General features: G+C 38.7%; 1 protein-coding gene across 3 annotated transcripts in view; it reads right to left on the minus strand.

Annotated features, from left to right (window-relative positions):
* Window positions 1–5,496: 5,496 nt before the first annotated feature.
* The window catches only part of Pex1 (peroxisomal biogenesis factor 1), a 39,204-nt gene continuing 25,476 nt past the window's right edge, over window positions 5,497–19,224 (minus strand). For 2 of the 3 annotated variants that reach the window (XM_069996485.1, XM_069996484.1), the window contains 8 exons: window positions 17,197–17,261; window positions 15,332–15,474; window positions 15,138–15,241; window positions 12,672–12,848; window positions 10,268–10,498; window positions 8,765–8,962; window positions 7,995–8,125; window positions 5,497–5,763 (listed from right to left, as the gene is read on the minus strand). In XM_069996485.1, the coding sequence (XP_069852586.1) occupies window positions 5,679–5,763; window positions 7,995–8,125; window positions 8,765–8,962; window positions 10,268–10,498; window positions 12,672–12,848; window positions 15,138–15,241; window positions 15,332–15,474; window positions 17,197–17,261 (1,134 nt within the window). In that variant the 3' untranslated portion in view covers window positions 5,497–5,678. The remainder of the gene's footprint in view (window positions 5,764–7,994; window positions 8,126–8,764; window positions 8,963–10,267; window positions 10,499–12,671; window positions 12,849–15,137; window positions 15,242–15,331; window positions 15,475–17,196; window positions 17,262–19,224) is intronic. The other variant, XM_069996486.1, reaches the window with a different exon arrangement.

A 19,224-nucleotide genomic window follows, 5' to 3' on the forward strand; every position in this document is an offset into this window, starting at 1 on the left:
CTTTAGAAATGCTATAGTAGTGTTTCAGTCCCTTTTTTATTTATTTTTTATTTTTGGTGAGTTCTTGAATTCAGGGCCTTGAGTAATATTTATTTTTTTGCTCAAGTCTGGCACTGTTACCATTCAAGCCACAACTTTGCTCTTGGCTTTTTGGAGTACAGATGCAGGTAAGTCTCAATGACTTTCCTACCTCGGCTGGCTTTGATCCTCAGATCTCAGCTCCTGAAGGTATAGGATTATAGGCTTGAGCCACCTAATGTTGAAACTTTTTGGATTAAAATGTATTTGTTTATAAATCATTATATACTCTGATCACTTGTGTAGTTGATAGATTCTTGTGTAGTATCACTACAGAGTAAAATTTGAATTTTCATTTTCCTCTAAAACCAATACCAAGGGTTCCTATTGTTTTCATGTTTATCTCTGCTATTGTCTAGGCCTGCCCTCATATTCGCAGCCTGCCCTCCCTCATTCCACTGAACTGTTACCCCTCTATTCTTTCATTTTTTCCTGGTGCTGAGCCCTTGTCCATACTGTTTCTTCCTACTCCACCAAAGACCTTTTAAAGGTCTTTTTTTCCCTCCTGTGCTATAGTTAGAACTTCATATGCTTTCTATCACATCCCCAGCCCAACACCCTTATTTCTGTCTCTAAAGTTTTTGCAGATTCCCATAGCTCTATATTCTCTGGTTGCACTTCAGTTTTTACTTTTATGATCTTCCTTGTTCCGGAGGAGTGTTCCCAAGAAGATGGAGGATGTGTGTTTTACCCACCTTTGTAGTTCTCACAGCAAAGGTTCTCACTGGTGGGGAGTCCAAATTAGATTCTGTCAACTAAAATACTGGTGGATATTGTGCTAGCTCCTACCAGCTTCAAACTTCCAGTTCTATCATGAATAGTCAAGTGTTTCAATTATTGTTTTAACAAGATTTTAAAAGATCAGTTTTAAATAGGTCTCTTATATAACAAGAATATGTGAAAATATCCCAAATCATTCTGTTTTTTGACTGTGAAAGACTTATCCAGAATAGAGTTTTCCATCAAGAACTCTTTTTTTTTTTTTGGTTGGTCGTGGGGTCTGAACTCTGGGCCTGGGCGATATCCCTGAGCTCTTCAGCTCAAGGCTAGCACTCTACCACTTGAGCCATGGAGCCACTTCTGGCTTTTTCTGCTCATGTGGTGCTGAGGAATCAAACCCAGGGCCTCATGCATGCAAGGCAAGCACTCTACCACTGAGCCACCTTTCCAGTCCCTATCAAGAACTTGAGTCACAATAAGTAGGTGAAATCATATGAACAGTGAAGAGAAAGTTTTTTTTTTTTTTTTTTTTGGTTGGCCATGGGGCTTGAACTCTGGGCCTGGGCGCTGTCCCTCAGCTCTTTTTTGGGTCCGGTCATGGAGCCTGAACTCTGGGCCTGGGCGCTGTCCCTCAGCTCTTCAGCTCAAGGCTAGCACTCTACCACTTGAGCCACAGCACCACTTCCGGCTTTTTTCTTTTTGCTTATGTGGTGCTGAAGAATGGAACCCAGGGCCTCAGGCATGCAAGGCAAGCGCTCTACCACTGAGCCACCTTCCCAGCCCCTGTCCCTCAGCTCTTCAGCTCAAGGCGAGCGCTCTACCACTTGAGCTACAGCGCCACTTCCGGTTTTCTGGTGCTTTACTGGATAGGAGTCTCATGGTCTCTCCTGCCCGGGCTGGCTTTGAACCTCGATCCTAAGATCTCAGCCTCCTGAGTAGCTAGGATTACAGGCGTGAGCCACCAGCACCCGGCTGAGAAAGTTATTTTTATAATGAATGTATGCTTTTTCCTGTGTGAACATGCAATATACATGTTTGGAATGAAGTTGCTCTCATGGACCAGTAAAGGGAAAGGCATGTTTGTGGCTCCCTTAGACATGTTTTAAAAACTCATTTCATAGCAGGTATATGAACCGTATCTTTTGTCCTTTCGTGCTGGTCCTAGTGCTAGAATTCGGCCTGCGCATGAGAGCTATCAGTGGCCCCCGCTTTTTTACTCAAGGCTAGTACTCTACTATTGAGCCATACTTCCACATTTAGCTTTTTTGGTGGTTACTGGAGTTGTCTCGTAGATTTTTTTCCTGCCCGAAATAGCTTTGAACTGTGATCTTCAGATCTCAGCTTCCTGAGTGGCTAGGATTACAGTCTAAGACTCCTTTTTTAATGCGGTTGTGTTGATGTCCAATTTTACCAAATAGGCCTTATGTATCCTGGTGTCATAGATTATAAACATCTAGGGAAAGGCTGCAAGAACACAGCAAATTGGCAGATCTGCTAAAGCTGAACATACTTTGGACAGCAGGGCATCAGTAAGGTGAGCAGTCGTAGAAAGACAACCCTATGCAGGACCACTAGCACAGGGTTTAGGCAAGGGAGCGATGTGACCATATTAATGCCATGAAATCAGACTGCTGCAAGAGTTCATGTCAGATGTTTTGTGTTTGTTTTCGTTATACTAGAGATTCAAACTGTGGCCTCACTCATTCCAGGCAAGTGCTATACCTCTTAAAACATGGCCCTAGCCATATATAACCAAAGCTTGCCTTGGGGACTTACCTACACTCACTGTTCAGAAATACGTCATATTGGGGCTGGGAAGGTGGCTCAGTGGTAGAGCGCTTACTTTGCATGCCTGAAGCCCAGGGTTCAATTCCTCAGCACCACATAATGCAAAAAGAAAAAAACCGGAAGTGGCACTGTGGCAAGTGGTAGAGCGCTAGTCTTGAGCTGAAGAGCTGAGGGTCAGTGCCCAGGCCCAGAGTTCAGGTCCACTACCAGACCCCCCCCCCAAAAAAAAAGAAATATGTCATATTGATACACCTGGTGCAATGGAGATCATGTAGCTCACACCCACTTTCCCAGGGCATAGTAAGGCAAGGTATTGGAACAGATGTGAAATTAGCTAATCCATGGAATGAGCAACAGCGGATGCAAGAGGGAAATGTTGCAGTAGAAATCTGCTTATTTCTGCTGGAGTCAGGTTAACTATGGAGAAGCAGAATTCATGTAGTAGCAATGTGGCAGGCCAGATGGACATAACTATCACAGGTGGCAGCAAGGACAAAATGTTAATTACAGCAGTTATCAAACTGCAGGGAGCTTTGGTGCCACCTAGTTGCTGTGTCTTTAAGATCAAAATATTTGAGCAAAGATCTTAATAAGTTTTAAAAAATCTCCAATCAGGGGCTGGGAAGGTGGCTCAGTGATAGAGTGCTTGCCTTGCATGCCTGAGGCCCTGGGTTCGATTCCTCAGCACCACATAAGCAAAAAGAAAAAAGCCGGAAGTGGCACTGTGGCTCAAGTGGTAGAGCGCTAGCCTTGAGCTGAAGAGCTGAGGGACAGTGCACAGGCCCAGAGTTCAGGCCCCACGCCCGGACCCCCCCTCCCCCCAAAAAAATCTCCAACCAGCAAACCAGTTCTGATGTGAGTTATTATAATACTGGCATGGTCTTAGCCAAGAATGAACAAGTCAAGTGTTTAGGGAAGTGGTCTTATAATAACATCATAGGCTCTTGCTATGAATGTTTTCCAAAGAATCCAAGCACACTCACCAAGCCATTTCCCAGATACCCTGAAAAGTGACCAGACATTATGGGGATTGTCAGAAAACCAGAACTTCACCATGACATATCAACCAGAGTGACTATATTACCAATTCCTTCTAAATGAAGGAAAAGCCTTAACAAGTAGAGACAAGAAATTGTGCAAAAGAGTATTTTTTTTCTGTTTTTGAGACAAGATTTCACTATGTAGCCCAAGTTGGCTTCAAACTCTCAATCCTCCTGCCTCAGCCTCCCAATGTTGATTGTAGAAGCATATACCACCATAGAGTTCAGAATTTAGAAATTTCTGATATTATACAGAAATATAAAGAACTGTACATATTGCTGGGTAATCAGCTACATAAGAGACAGGCAGGAAGATCTTGAGTTTGAGACCAGCCTGGGCAAAGTTATCAAGGATCCGTCTCAAAAACAAAAATACAAATCAAAATGGCTTAGGGTGTGGTTCAAGTGGTAGAGCTCTTATGTAAAATGTATATGGTGCTAGACTCAACCCCTAGTGCTACAAAAAGTACATATTAATGGGATAATTGATGTTAGATACTTGCAGTCATTGTGTAATGTATCAATCAGGATAGGCCCATCTATCTTCTCAGTTATTTCTTTATGGTCTAAATTTTCAAATCCTTTCCTCTAGCTTTTTAAAACACATAGTACATTACAGTCATCCTCTAGTACTCTCATGATGCAAAACTTTCAAGCAACCTGTCTCCTCAATTTTGTCAGAAAAGATAGATGTCTGGTTATCAGCTAACACCAGATTATCATTAATTTGGAAACACTGCAACTAGCCATGAGGTTTGGGGGAAAGGTATAGCTAGAGTTAAAACAAGAAGGCTTACTATTTGTTCCAATAGGAATTGTTCCAGGCCACCCTACTTAAGAAAGATCTCTAATCCACTGAAGGGCTGGCTGACGTCAGGAATGGGAAGAATATTACAGAGCAGAGCCTCATGACTAAGTACAGATGGGCAATACTTACTGTTTCATGTTTATTTGTATATTTTAATTTTTTTCCTTTTTCATTAACCCATTTCTACATAGAAAGTAGTGGCCAACTTTACAATGTAGATCACAGATAAAGAGGATATCAGATAAAATTATGCTGCACAGGGGAGAGAAAAACATTCAAAAGTCCACTGACATGGAGTTGGACATAGATACTGGGCACTGTGGTAGCATTTCTGGTTAAGGGATTTATTTGAATTGAGTGTCATTTTCATACCTTATAAGAACAAGCAATTGGGTTAGGAAAAGGATGCATTTTTTCCTAAAAGAGTCAAAAAACTACAAAAAAAAAGTCAAGCGCCAGTGGCTCCTGCCTGTAATCCTAGTTGCTCAGGAGGCTAATATCTGAGAATCGAGGTTTGAGGATTGAAGCCAGCTCAGGCAGTAAAGTCCATGAGACTCTTATCTCTAATTAACTGCTACAAAAAACAGGAACAGGAGCTGTAGCTCAAGTGGCAGAATACTAGCCTTGAGCACAAAAGCACAGGGACAATTAACTTTATAGACTGTGATAATGACAATGTGCCTTGTGAAGTTTAAAATGTGTTTGTGACTTTAAGTATCACTATCCCACAATACTGTGAATTTTTTGAAATTTATGTAATCTGTAATAATCAGAGAAGGAGGAGGACACCACCACCTAGGCCGGGAGTTCAAACCTCAAGATGAGCAAATAAAACCAAAAGCAACAACAAAAACCCCCAACAAAACTCCAAACCCTTGAGAATTAATGGGCATAAAGTATGTTCAATGCTAGAAAGATGATTGAATAATCCAACTGTGAGTTCTAAAAACTTTAATTTCTGTATTATCTTTTTTTCTAAAAGAGAAAATAAATTAGTTCTACCACTTGACCAATACTATTTCATTAAGACTTTAATATTTACAGGAAATAAGATACATAATCTGTTATAAATATCTGTTTATTGTACTTTTTTAATCTCAAAGTAATCCTGATCATTGTATCATCACAGCATTTATGTGTGATTTTATAGATTAAGTAAATTTATTAAATTAAAAAGAAATTTACACCACTTTCATTGTTAAAATGTTGGGGAAGCCACAAACACAGAAAACCAGAAATGTGTCTTATGCTAATGTTACTTTCTGTCCAGGCCGCAACATTGGTCCACTTTGATTTTTTCTCTTCTTTGGGTTTTGAAAGCTTTCATACCTTAAAAAATAGAGAGATAATATTTATTAACTGCAAAAGAAACATCATGGATTATTTGCGAACAGCATTTTAAGAAGTGAAAGAGAAATAACAAACTATAAAAAAAAGGTAACAGAAATTAAAAATTTCTTTTCAAAGTTGCACTTTAACAAAAAAAGGAATGAAGTGACAAGTTAGAAAAAAATACAATACAAATGGCAATGGGTAATATAAAAGTTACAACTTCCACAGTTTTAAATCAAGTTTAATCAAGGAAATTATGAAATAAGGTACAAATTTTCTGTAATGGAATTGGCCAAGGTTCAACAGGCCGGGGCAAGAGAGGCTCTCTTGGCTCTCACATGCGCTGTAGAAACAGCTGCCCAGGATTTCTGGAAGGCAATTTGGCAACATATTTTGAAAGCATTAAAAAAATGTCAACTTGAAAGGCAACGATTCTATGTCTATCCAAATGACAACAAAGGGTGTATGTACATAGAACATCTGTTCAAGAATGTAAACACTACAAACCACTGCTTACAGGACTGAAAACTTAGAAACAATTCAAGTGTCACATTGGACAGTGTGGCACAGCCACATTAACAAAGTAGTAGTTACTTAAAGGATAAGATGATGTTCAGTATGGGATGGCTAGGATGGAAAAGCCATATGGCAGTATGTGAAGATCTTATTTAAATAAGAAAAAATTATAAAAGTGAGATAAAGGGAAATTTCTGTTTCCTTCTTATTTTTATTTTATGGCTTTTCTATGGTAGGTACTTATTACTGATGTACACATACACACACACACACATACACACACACCCTTTCTGAGTGCTAAAAAAGTTAAATAAGAAAGTTGATTCTTTATTGAGAGTTCAGGAATAACTGCTTCTTGAATTACATTGACTAACTCATAGAAAAAGGTAGTTGGTCTGTGGGTCTCAGCTCAGAGGCTCGCAGAACTGCCAATGACAAGAGTCTAAAATAACACAGACAGCCGGAGGAGGGCAGCTAGGTAGCAAAATGGGAAGTGTTCTTATTACAGTAAGAAAAACATCAACACATATGAGTTGTATATACTAAATACAGCCAAAAAGTTAAAAAAAAATACAACAAATATTCTTGAGATTGGTAAATAAAATTTACTTTGAAAGCCAAACTATATATTTTTCATAAATGTCAATCACATAATTAGAATGATTCAAGAACTTTTAATTTTCCTATTTCTCCACAGTTTCTAAAATTAAGTCACAGTTCCTTATAAATAATTCAAATATAATCAAACAAATTGGTTAATGAAAATTCAGTTTTGATGTCTATACTCCCATGTTCTGGTTGTGTAAGTGCAGATCTACTTACATTTATGTGTGTGTGTGTGTGTGTATTTTATATATATATATATATATATATATATATATATATATATATATATATATATATATATATATATATAAAGAGAGGGTGTGTGTGTGTGTGGGGAGAGAGAGAGAGAGAGAGAGAGAGAGAGAGAGAGTTTTCCTGGAGATGACACCCAAGGCCTCATGCATGTTAGGCAAGTGCACTACCACTGAGCTACAATCTTAGTTTTTTTGGTAGTCATCAGGTTTGAATTCAGGGTCTGGGCACTGTTTCCTGAGCTTTTTTGCTCAAGGCTAAAGCCACAGCACCACATCGGTTTTCTGATGGTTAACTGGAGAGCCCAGGCTGGCTTTGAACCACAATCCTCAGATCTCAGCCTCCTGAGTAGCTAGAATTACAGGCATGAGCCACCGATGCTCAGCTTACAATCCTAGTTTTAAATTAGTTGTGGGCTGGGAATGTGGCTTAGTGGTAGAATGCCTGTCTAGCATGCATGAGGCTCTGGGTTCGATTCCTTGGTACCACATACATTTTTTAAAAAAATTAGTTGTTATTGTGTGTGTGTGTGCATGCACGTGTGCTGTTATATTGGAGCTTGAACTCAGGGCCTGGTTGCTTTCCCTTAGCTTTTTCACTCAGGGCTGGTGCCCTACCAATTGAGCCACAGCTCCACTTCTGAGTTTTGCTAGTTAACTGGAGTCTGCTGCACAGACTGACTTCAAACCATGATCCTTAGATTTCAGCCTCATGAGTAGCTATTATTACAGGCGTGAGCCACCAGCACCAGCTTTAAAAGTGTCATCTTTGATTTTAAGGACAGACTTCCCAAGTAGAAGTGAACAATACTTCCACCTGCAATAGCAGCCACACTTTGAGAAGTGATTACTTACAGCTCAGCAAAGTTCTTCCAGTCATCCTCACTAATGGATGGTCTTGTGTGGCTGAATGCAGTCATTAAGTGGGATTGGCTAATAGTGAGACTGGCTTTCATTGGTCCTGGTTGGCTAAGCGGTTCATCCTCCTTAAACACAAACAAACAGAAAGTTAGTCTTAGGAGTGGGAGGAAAAAAGTGTCAGTCCCAGTATCATTTATTTTTTGTCAGTTTTTATAGGCGGCATACCTTCCCTTTCTTATAAAATAGTTGTTTGAAAGCAAAAAAATTCATAACTTTTTGAATCTATGTTTCAACACCTTGTTTATAAACATAGCTTACATGCAAATAAAAGAAATACACATAAAAACTGGAAAGACAATTTTTAAAAATCTATTTTCTTTTTTGGTGATACTGAGGTTTGAACCCAATGCCTCACATTTGCTAGGCAGGTGCTCTGCCAGCCGAACCACACCCTCAGCCCTTTTACTTTGGTTATTTTAAAATAATTCTTGTATTTTTGCCCAGGACTACCTTTGGAACATAATCCTATCTATGCCTGCCATATACCTGGGGTTACAGGTATAGGGGAGGTACCATCATGCCAAATTCATTGAATGAGAGACGTTCTTGCTAACTTTTAGCTTGGGCTAGCCTGGAACTTCAGCCCTCCCAATTTCTACTTACAGGCAGATAAGAAGAGGAGAGAAAAGAACAGAAAGAGAAAAACAAAACAAATACATTAAAAAAACCCTCCACAATTATATTGAGAAGGAAAGCAGTCATACTCCACTTTGGCTCCGATATCTTCCTTTAATAATACTGATTTCTGCTCTCAGTTGATCTCTTTGTTCTTGCGTAAGTTCTTGGCAACCTTCTTGTGAAGCTGTCCTGAACACTGGAGGTTGTGAAAACAAGTGGTCTTTCCCAGGAAATCCAGGCAAATCCTGAGTCATGGAGCTTGGTGCAGAGAGACACTGTGAGCTCTGCATGTTAGGTACAGAAATAGGAAAGAAGGGAGAAAGAACAAGGGGGAGGGGCCAAAGAGGGAGAGACAAACTTTTAACATATATTTAAGTTCAAATTTTAGTTTACTGAAATTAAGTGAAGTTTATAAGATGTCAGTTTTCTACAAACCAGGGTTCATTTTTTTAATCTATGGTGAAAACTACCTAACAGAGGAGTTTCTTTTCTTTCTTTGCTTTTTTTTTTTTTTTTTTTTTTTTGGTGGTACTTGGGTACTTGGGAACTCAGTGCTTCCTGCTTGAGCCTCACCTCTTTCCATGCTGTTACAGAGTCTGCCCATAAATTAATGGACAGGCTATGTTCCAAATAAGTCTTATTCTTAGTTTTTGGAAATGCTTATAGGAAGGTTTTTAGAACATTTATTTCTAGAAAGAAATTAGGAGATAGAACTCAAAGATGGTTAAAGCAATACTAATTATTCTTTGGAATCAAAATAGGTAAGTTTCATAGTTTAGAATCTGAATTAATAACACACATGTAACAAAATAACTAAATATAGGTAAAATGTTCTATGTTTCAAAAAAAATAACTGTGAGCCCTTGCTGAGGGTGGGTGGGTGGGGAGAAATACAGGTTGAATATTCTTTAAGTAGAAAAACCAATGATAGGGCCCTAATTTCATGTGGATATTTCCTTCTTGATAAATTACTATTTTTACTGCCTTTATATTTTCTGAAAAGAATCACAGATTCCAATTTTGTGGTCAAGAATTATTGACATAAGCCAGGTGCTGGTGGCTCACACCTGTAATCCTAGCTACTCAGGAGGCTGCAATCTGAGGATCACGATTCAAAGCCAGCCCAAGCAGGAAAGTCGGTGAGACTCTTATCTCCAATTAACCACTAGAAAACCCGAAGTGGCGCTGTGGCTCAAGTGGTAGAGTGCTCGCCTTGAGCTGAAGAGCATAGGGACAGCACCCAAGCCCAGAGTTCTAGCCCCATGACCAGCCAAAAAAAAAAGAAAAAAAGAATTACTGACATAATCTTGTCAAATTTCTCATTGTCCTCAACTATTGTAGTTAACTATGGAATGGATCTCGCACTCTGGAGGAGTCTAAAAGCAAGTAAAAGGGTAAGCACAGTCACTGGCTACTTTTATCTCCTTTTTTCATCCCTGTTTGAAAAGCTAAAATAACTAATTAGCAGCATTAAAAAACACAAGACCAATATCCAAGAGGGAAGAATATGTGGAAGTGGTAAGGAGACACACTGCTCGATTCTATCTAGCTCTAGTTCTGGATTGTGTAGTCATGAATATGCTAGGTACCAGATCAGAAGATGTTCCGTTTCCAAGTTCTGACTCATAAGAGCTTCCAAAGTATAGCCGATACATATTGAATTTTGATTCATCTGGAAGTATCTCAGACATTTCTAGAGAAACAAGGGACTGATCTAAGCCACACTCGCCATCTCCAGCTGAGTCATCAGAACCACTGCTGTGGTTAAGAAAGACCATTGAAGACAGACTTAAGTCACTATCAGAACTGGAACTTCGATCCTAAAACATAGAAAAGGAGAAGCAGTTGTAAGACTTAAGTAGTTCACAACTCAGAAGTTAATAACATAAACAGCCTACAAACAGAGCCATATAAGGAGACTTCAGTAATTTTTTTTTTTGTCAGTCCTGGGGCTTGAACTCAGGGCCTGGGCAATGTCCCTGAGTTTCTTTTGCTCAAGGCTAGCTTTCTACTACTTGAGCCACAGTGCCACTGCCGGCTTTTTCTGTTTATGTGGTACAGAGGAATCAAACCCAGGGCTTCATGCGTTCTAGGCAAGTGTTTTGCGACTAAGCCACATTCCTAGCCCAGAATTTTTTTTTTTTTTTTTTTTTGTCGGTCGTGGGGCTTGAACTCTGGGCCTGGGCGCTGTCCCTCAGCTCCTCAGCTCAAGGCGAGTGCTCTACAACTTGAGCTACAGCACCACTTCCAGTTTTCTGGTGGTTTATTGGAGATAGGAGTCTCACAGTCTTTCTTTTAACATGCTCACATCATTTCTCTAATGGCACATAAGTGAGGCACATAAGTGAAATTTTAGTTATTAAAATAAGAAAAGACCCTGGGCACTGATGGCTCATACCTGTAATACTAGCTACTCAGGAGGCTGAGATCTGAGGATTCTGATTCAAAGCCCGCCCAGTAAGAAAAGTCTGTGAAACTCTTATCTCCAAGAAACTACCAGGAAACCAGAAGTGGCACTGTGGCTCAAGTGGTAGAGCACTTGAGCTGAAGAACTCAGGGACAGTGCCCAGGCCCCAAGTTCAAGCCCCACAACTGACAAAAAAAAAAAAAAAAAAAAAAAAAAAGACAAGATGGAACGTGTGGATAACTTACCAACCATCTTGCTAAAAAGTTTGTGACAAAGCTAGAACTCACATCTCTGGGTTTTGTCTTTGCCTTTCCACTTATATATCCTCCTCCAAATGATAAACCAACCATGATATAAGGTATACACATACTTACAAATATGTATTTCTAAAGCACTCTATCATTAGAAGAGTTAAAATATTTCAGGGATGGAGATGTAGCTCAGTGGTAGGGCACTTGCCTAGCATGTGCCAGACATTGGGTTAAATTTCAGCACTACAAATAAAACAAAAGAAACCTCAAAAAAAAAATCCCCCACCAGAACAAAAATAATCACTGGATAGAGTAAGCAGCAAAAACTCAAGACTTTTCAGATTTAAGATCTTTAGGCCCACCAAAAATCTCCAAAAATGAGAGGAAAATATGCAGGGAAAAATCCTAGTAAATATATGACATAGTCTATGATACGGCAAAAAACAAAATTAGACCAAAAAACACAGAATATCCTTAAAGGAAAGGCTGATGCTAGGGCTGAGATACAGAAAGTAGAAGAGAAATAAAGGAAAACATAGATGAGAATGAGTGAGGAAAGATCCATGATTGCATAGCAATCCACATCTTGGAATATCAACCAAGATGGCCTCCTACAGGTCAGCTGGCCTATTTCACATTCAAATTCAACTATTTTGACTGACTTTTATTTTTGGCCAGTCCTGGGGTTAGTATTCTACCATTTGAGCCATAGCTCTACTGCTGGCTTTTTTGATAGTCTATAGGAGATAGGAGTCTCATGGACTTTCTTGCCCCAGCTGGCTTGGAACTGTAATCCTCAAATCTCAGCTTTCTGAGTAGCTAGGATTACAGCTGTGAGCAACTAGTGCTTTGATTTTTCTTTTTCAATACAAAACAAGTAGAAAAACCTCAATTATTTTTCTGTTCATACAAATTCATATTTCAGATTAAATAATATCCTTCCCAAGGCCAACATATTTTTGCACATATTGAGGTAATGTTAAAGAAATGGATAACAAACCCACAACCCAATTATGAAGTTTTATCAAAGTTGCTAAAACTAGGATATTTCACAGTTGAAAGTCTGACACTGAACTGAGTTTTGTTTTGTTTTTGGTGCCAGTACTAGGGCTTAAATTCTGGGCCTAGCAGCTGTTTCTTCCATTTTTCTGTTCAAAGCTGGTATTCTACTACTTGAGCCAGAGCTTCACTTCCAGCTTTTGGTAGTTGATCGGAGACAAAATTCTCACAATCTTTTCTGCCTGGGTTGATCCTCAGATCTCAGGTTCTGGAGTAGACAGGACCACAGGTGTGAGCTACCAGCACGAGGCTCACCTGTTCTTTCACACCACTCACCTGGAACGCGCTGGTGAGCAGCTTTCCCTGCAAAGCCTCCAACTGAGCATTGTAAAGCAGGGCTTTCAGATCAGCCCCGGTAAAGGAGGTGGTGACTGACGCCACATGCTGAAGGTCTACATCATCTGCCAGAGGCAGAGAGTCACTGAGAACGTTTAAAATTTCAAGGCGTGATACCTGAAGGAAGAAAAGTGAATTGATTTAACAAATAAAAAATAAAATTTTGTGAATTAATTTTATTAAAAAAGTATTGCCAAAGGTTAAAAATAAATTAACTTTACTTATCTAAAAAGTTTTTTTTTTTTTTTTTTTGGGTCCGGTCATGGGGCCTGAACTCTGGGCCTGGGCGCTATCCCTCAGTTCTTCAGCTCAAAGCTAGCGCTCTACCACCTGAGACACAGCGCCACTTCCGGCTTTTTTTCTTTTTGCTTATGTGGTGCTGAGGAATGGAACCCAGGGCCTCAGGCATGCAAGGCAAGCGCTCTACCACTGAGCCACCTTCCCAGCCCCTCTAAAAAGTTTTACAAGTAAGTGGAAAACCATACTAAAAGTCTATTTATTTTCCTTGGAATCTTTTCCCTAGTGGAATGGACATAGGTAGAAAATCAGTGAAATTAAAATCAAGAGCTCTAACAACAACAGATGCTGGAGGGGATGTGGACAGAAAGGAATCTTACTTCATTGTTGGTGGGAATGTAAACTTGTTCAACCACTTTGGAAAGCAGTATGGAGGTTCCTCAAAAGACTTCACATAGAACTCCCCTATGACCCAGCAATCCCACTTTTGGGCATTTACCCAAATGTTTACAAACAAGACCACACTAAAGCTACCAGCACAACTATGTTTACTGCAGCATTATTTACCATAGCTAAGATATGGAACCAACCCAGATGCCCCTCAGTAGATGAATGGATCAAGAAAATGTGGTATATATACACAATGGAATTCTATGCCTCCATCAGAAAGAATGACATTGCCCCATTTGTTAGGAAATGGAAAAACTTGGAAAAAATTGTATTAAGTGAAGTAAGCCAGGCCCAAAGAAACATAGGTCCCATGGTTTCCCTTATTTGTAATATCTAGTATATGTATGAGTCAAGCGGAAAAGGTCAGATAATGTGATGTCAGGAAAATGAACCCTTAGATGTGTATTTTAATGTTTTTTTTCTTTCATGCATGTGTTTCTAACGCATTTATAAGATTATCTCTTTGTTGCTTTGTATATCCCTCCCCCACAGTATAACCCCTGCTTTTACTATATTTGATGTCAGTATAACTTGTGGAGGAGATGGGGAAAAACCAGTTGTTTAAGGATACAGGTGGACCTATTGCAACAATGAGAAGTACAAGTTGTCATGTCCAAAACTAGCTTTACAACGTTGGTGGGGGGGGGGGAAAGGGGGGGAAGGAGAAGGATTGGGATTGGGGGGAGGGGGGAGGCGGGGAAGGGATGTGAAGGGTAAACAAAGGAGGAGGCTGCAATACTTGGTAAGAAATGTACGCATTATCCTGCCCATGTAATTGTAACTCCTCTGTACAGTATGTTCACAAATAAAATAAAATTAAATTAAAAAAAAAAGAAAATCAGTGAAATTAACAGGTAACTGTTTTAGTGTAAATCACTGTCTTACTCAGACTAGTTATTTTCTAGATTTGAGTAAGTGTTCCAATAAACAACAATTTAAATAATGTAAATAGTTGCTACATGTGACATATTCTGATATTTTATACCTTTGACAATTTGTTTATGTGATCTTCCATTAATTCTTAAATTTGAGAACAAGATTTGGTTAACACATAACTACAAGTTTTTTTTAAAAAACCTTATCACTGTGATTCTAACTTGATCACATTCTTACTATTCAAATATGCTTGATTCTGTATCCATGCTTTGTTTTGTTTGTTGCTGTTGGTTTTTTTTAACAGAATAATGGGGTGTGTGCTACTTTTTTTTTTTTTTTTTGTCAGTTGTGGGACCTGAACTCTAGGCTGTGTGCTGTCCCTCAGCTCTTCAGCTCAAGGCTAGTGCTCTACCACTTGAGCCACAGAGCCACTTCTGGCTATTTCTGCTTCTGTGGTGCTGAGGAATCGATCCCAGGGCCTCATGCATGCAAGGTAAGCACTCTACCACTAAGCCACCTTCCCAGCCCAGGTGTGTGATCTTGAATACAGAGAAGATGACATGTAACACTTTAGGTTTCTTGCCTTTTTTTTTTTTTTTTTTCCAATTGGTGAACACTGCAAAGTTAAGAAGTGTTTAGACTTGTAGGAAAATGACCAGGCCAAAGAAAAAAACTTAGCATCTAACTCAGAATCTGTTTACCCTTTGGGCACACAGTGACTAAAGCCCTTGCCTAAGAAAGCTAGTCTTCTAAGGATAATTGCTATCACCTGGCAGAAGGAAAGTTCACAAGGAAAGAGTGTAGCATTTGTTGGATTTTGGACTCTAAATATGAAATTGTCACCTGATCAGGAGGAGGACAGTATACACATTTATCTAGTCGACCAGGCCTAAGCAGGGCAGGGTCAATCAAGTCAGGGCGACTAGTGGCAGCCAACACATAAACACCTAAGGGAGGAAAAAAACAACACTTGAAAAAAAACTATAATGTAGTACAATCTTGTTATGACAGTATATTTGTGCATTTATGCTGATTACCCTGTAAGCCTTCTACTCCATCCAACTGAGTCAGTAACTGGTTAACCACTCGGTCAGTAACACCTGTATTGTCATGACCTCTTCGAGGGGCAATGGATTCAAATTCATCAAAGAAAAGAATACAGGGCTTCGCGGCCTGTGCTCTGAGAAAAGCAAACATTGCCATTTGAATAGGGCTTAAAAGCTTGCAAACTAATTTCATGTATAACACTTACAAACATATACATACAAACACAGGTATTTTTTTTCTCATCTTCACAGTAAACCAAGGTTCAAGCCACTGTGTCCAGTCATTGGGAAGGGGCTTCCTGAACTTTTCTGCCCAGACTGGCCTCAAACCTCCCAAACTTAACCTCCAAAATAGCAAAATGTAAGGCCTTAGTTCAATTACCAATATTACCAACAAAGCAAGGGTTTTATTATTTAATTTAACTGTGTTGTTAGAGAATAGTCTGTACAATATTGTTTCTTTGAAACCTATTGGTCTCATGAGTAGCTCATTTTTTAAAATGCTTACGTGGGCCTGAAAAGAATACATTCTCTAGTTGTTGGGTGCATGTTCTAAAATGCTCATCAAACTATTCCCATTGATTACATACATTGCTCAAATATCCTCTTATGATTTTATTGTTTCAATCAACAATTTCCAAAAAATGCTGAAGTCTCCTATTATGAAAGGTAGATCTGTCCATTTTTCCTCATTCTTAAATATTCTGAAGCTGCATTATTAGATACAAATAACTTTAGAATCACATAATCTTCTTGATTAGTTAAGCCTTTTTATCAATAATGTAGTGGTGGTATTTATTTCTAGTAAACCATTTTCCTGGTAATATTCTAGTCTTAAGTTGGGTAGTGGATACATGTTGATTTTACTATTTTTTTAAAAATTGTTTAAGCATATAATATTTGTCCTCCTAACTGTATACTTCAAAATAAATGAGCAACTATATTTACCTTTAAATATTATTTTCTTTACTCACATACAATTTTATGCATAATCAACAATAATAACACTATTTTAATTAAATTGGTCATATATATATATATATATATATATCTTGATATATAACAGACAAATTCAGAACTGAGGGAAAAGGAACTTAGAATTTAGAAATGTAAGAGATATGTCAGAAATAATTATTTGCTTCATATACTCAGAAGGCTGAAGCAAAAGGATTATTAGTTCGAGGACAGCAGAAGCTACATAGGAAGTTTCAGGCCAGAAGGCTAGAAAGCAAGACACTGAATCAAAAAAAGACAAAAATAACAACAATAAAAACTGAATCTGAAATGTATTTGAATAACCATTTAAGATCCTGCTTTCTTGTGTGTATTGAGGTTTGAATTCAGGGCCTCGTTCTTGCTAGATGGCCATGCCTCCTCTGGCTCTTTTTGCTTTATTTTTCAGAGAGAGTTTTGTGTTTTTACCTGGGCCAACATGGCCATGGATCCTCCTACTCAGTCCTCCTGAATAATGTGTGTGACAAGCATATAGCCAACTTTTTGGATGAGATGAGGTGGGGGGAGGGGGAGGAGAGGCAGTCCTTACTAACTTTTTGCCTGGATTGGCATGGAAATGCAAGCATCGCAATCTCTACCTCCCCAAGTAGCCGGGATTGCATGTACAAAGCACTATGCCCAGTCATTATTCCATTAAAAAAAACTTCATTATTAATACAACAGAAATAATCTCCAAAATTTAATACTGGAAATATTTATATTTAAGTAGTATTTGGTAAAACAGAGAAATCTTATCCTTTAGTTTATTAATAATGCCTATATATATATGTTCTTTAAAAAGAGGCACTTATTGGTAAATAATAATGGAGTCAATTGCTTAAAAATATTCATAAAGAACCAACCTGATGAAAATATCCCGAACAGCTTGCTCACTGGCTCCAATATATTTGCTGAGTAACTCAGGACCCTATTAAATAAAATAAAGTTAAGAGTTGAGATAAAGTAAAACCTTGTTTTTTTAAATTAAGTTGAAATGAAACATAGAAAGTTTTAATATATATCAGAGAAATATATTTTAATTATATGTTTCTTCAAAATATATGTTTACATATATATTAAAGTAGTTGGGGCTGGGAAGGTGGCTCAGTGGTAGAGTGCTTGCCTTGCATGCATGAAGCCCTGGGTTCAATTCCTCAGCACTACATAAGCAAAAAGAAAAAAGCCGGAAGTGGCGCTGTGGCTTAAGTGGTAGAGCACTAGCCTTGAGCTGAAGAGCTGAGGGACAGCGCCCAGGCCCAGAGTTCAGGCGCCACAACTGGACCACCCCAAATAAATAAATAAATAAATAAATAAATAAATAAATAAAAGTAGTGTATGTTGGAATAAATATCACACCACAAGTTCCTACTTTTGGAATTTCCTCTGCCTGGAACATTTGCCCCTAGATAATCTCAAGTTTTGTTTCATTTAGACCTCTGTCAAAATGCTAAGTCTTCTGGGCTGGGAAGGTGGCTCAGTGGTAGAGTGCTTGCCTTGCATGCCTGAGGCCCTGGGTTCGATTCTTCAGCACCACATAAGCAAAGAGAAAAAAGCCGGAAGTGGCGCTGTGGCTCAAGTGGTAGAGCGCTAGCCTTGAGCTGAAGAGCTGAGGGACAGCGCCCAGGTCCAGAGTTCAGGCCCGACGACCGGACCCAAAAAAAAAAAAAAAAAAAATGCTAAGTCTTCTAAAAAAAAAATTTGCCTGACAATGCCATCGATGACCTGCTCCAGTTACCCATGCCTCTTTTCTACTTTCTTTCTACATAGTAATCACCACCACCTGGAGTAGCTTTCACACTAGATGTGTCTAGTTGCTTGTTGTCTCTTTCTACTAGTAGAATATAAGCTGCAACTGCAAAAACAAAATTTTGCTCATTGCTCAGTGGGCAAACACTGCCTCCACCTAACTGCTGAGCAATCACTTGTTTTGTGAAGCAATGAAAGCTTTAAAAAGGGACAAAGTCCCAATTAGCTCAAACTTTTGTAGACTCTAAAAAAATTGTAGATACATACTTACCTTAACCAGTATCTTCAGTTATGGAAACCAACCTTACTTATATGGAAATTGAAGAATATATTGCCTTTCTTGAAAGGCAACTGAAAAATTTGCAAAACAAACCTTATTATATAAAGCAAAATTAATAATATCTGTAGTGTTTCCTTAAATTGAGTTCTCTAGTCTGGGGGTATGTACTAAGGGCCTGGGTGCTGTTCTTGTGCTTTTGTGCTCAAGGCACAGCTCTACTTCCAGCTTTTTGGGTATTTAATTGGAGATAGGGTCTCACAGACTTTCCTGCCCAGGCTGGCTTCAAACTGTGACCCTCAGATCTCAGCTCCATGAGTAAGTAGGATTACATGTGTGAGCCATTGATTCCTGGCAGTTGAGATCTCTTGTTAAACTGAGAACATCCTAATCTCTAATAAAAAATTACTACCCTAATTTTAGTTTAAAAATAAATTAAAAAAATTACTTCCTACAAAGGATCACAAATGTGATCAAGTTAAAGAACTTCTATTACTCAGCCACCTAGAGAACTAGCTGTATACTAGCATTTAATCACATGTCCTCAGATACAGTCAGAATGATAAGACTAGAAAATGGGGCAAGAGATAAGTGAGGCAAAATATTAGAAACAGGAGAGACATAGGCATCAGTGGGAGCATTTCTAATGTACTCCTGCTTGGTTCCACTTTAACCCGCCAGAAAAAACTGGCATCTTGATGAAACCTTTGAAATAGTATGCAGCCTCAATTATGATCTGGGTTCAGAAAAAAAAAAAAAAAGGACAACTAAAGTTCTAGTGTTCCTCTATTACTGTCAGGTGCTCATATATTTAGCTTACAAAAAATAATAAAACACAGTAAGCACAAGTCTAATCAGAAAGTAATAA

This window comes from Dipodomys merriami, unplaced genomic scaffold (genome assembly GCF_024711535.1).
Source record: "Dipodomys merriami isolate MVZ:Mamm:240054 unplaced genomic scaffold, mDipMer1.0.p SCAF_5, whole genome shotgun sequence".
NCBI classification, from domain to species: Eukaryota; Metazoa; Chordata; class Mammalia; order Rodentia; family Heteromyidae; genus Dipodomys; species Dipodomys merriami.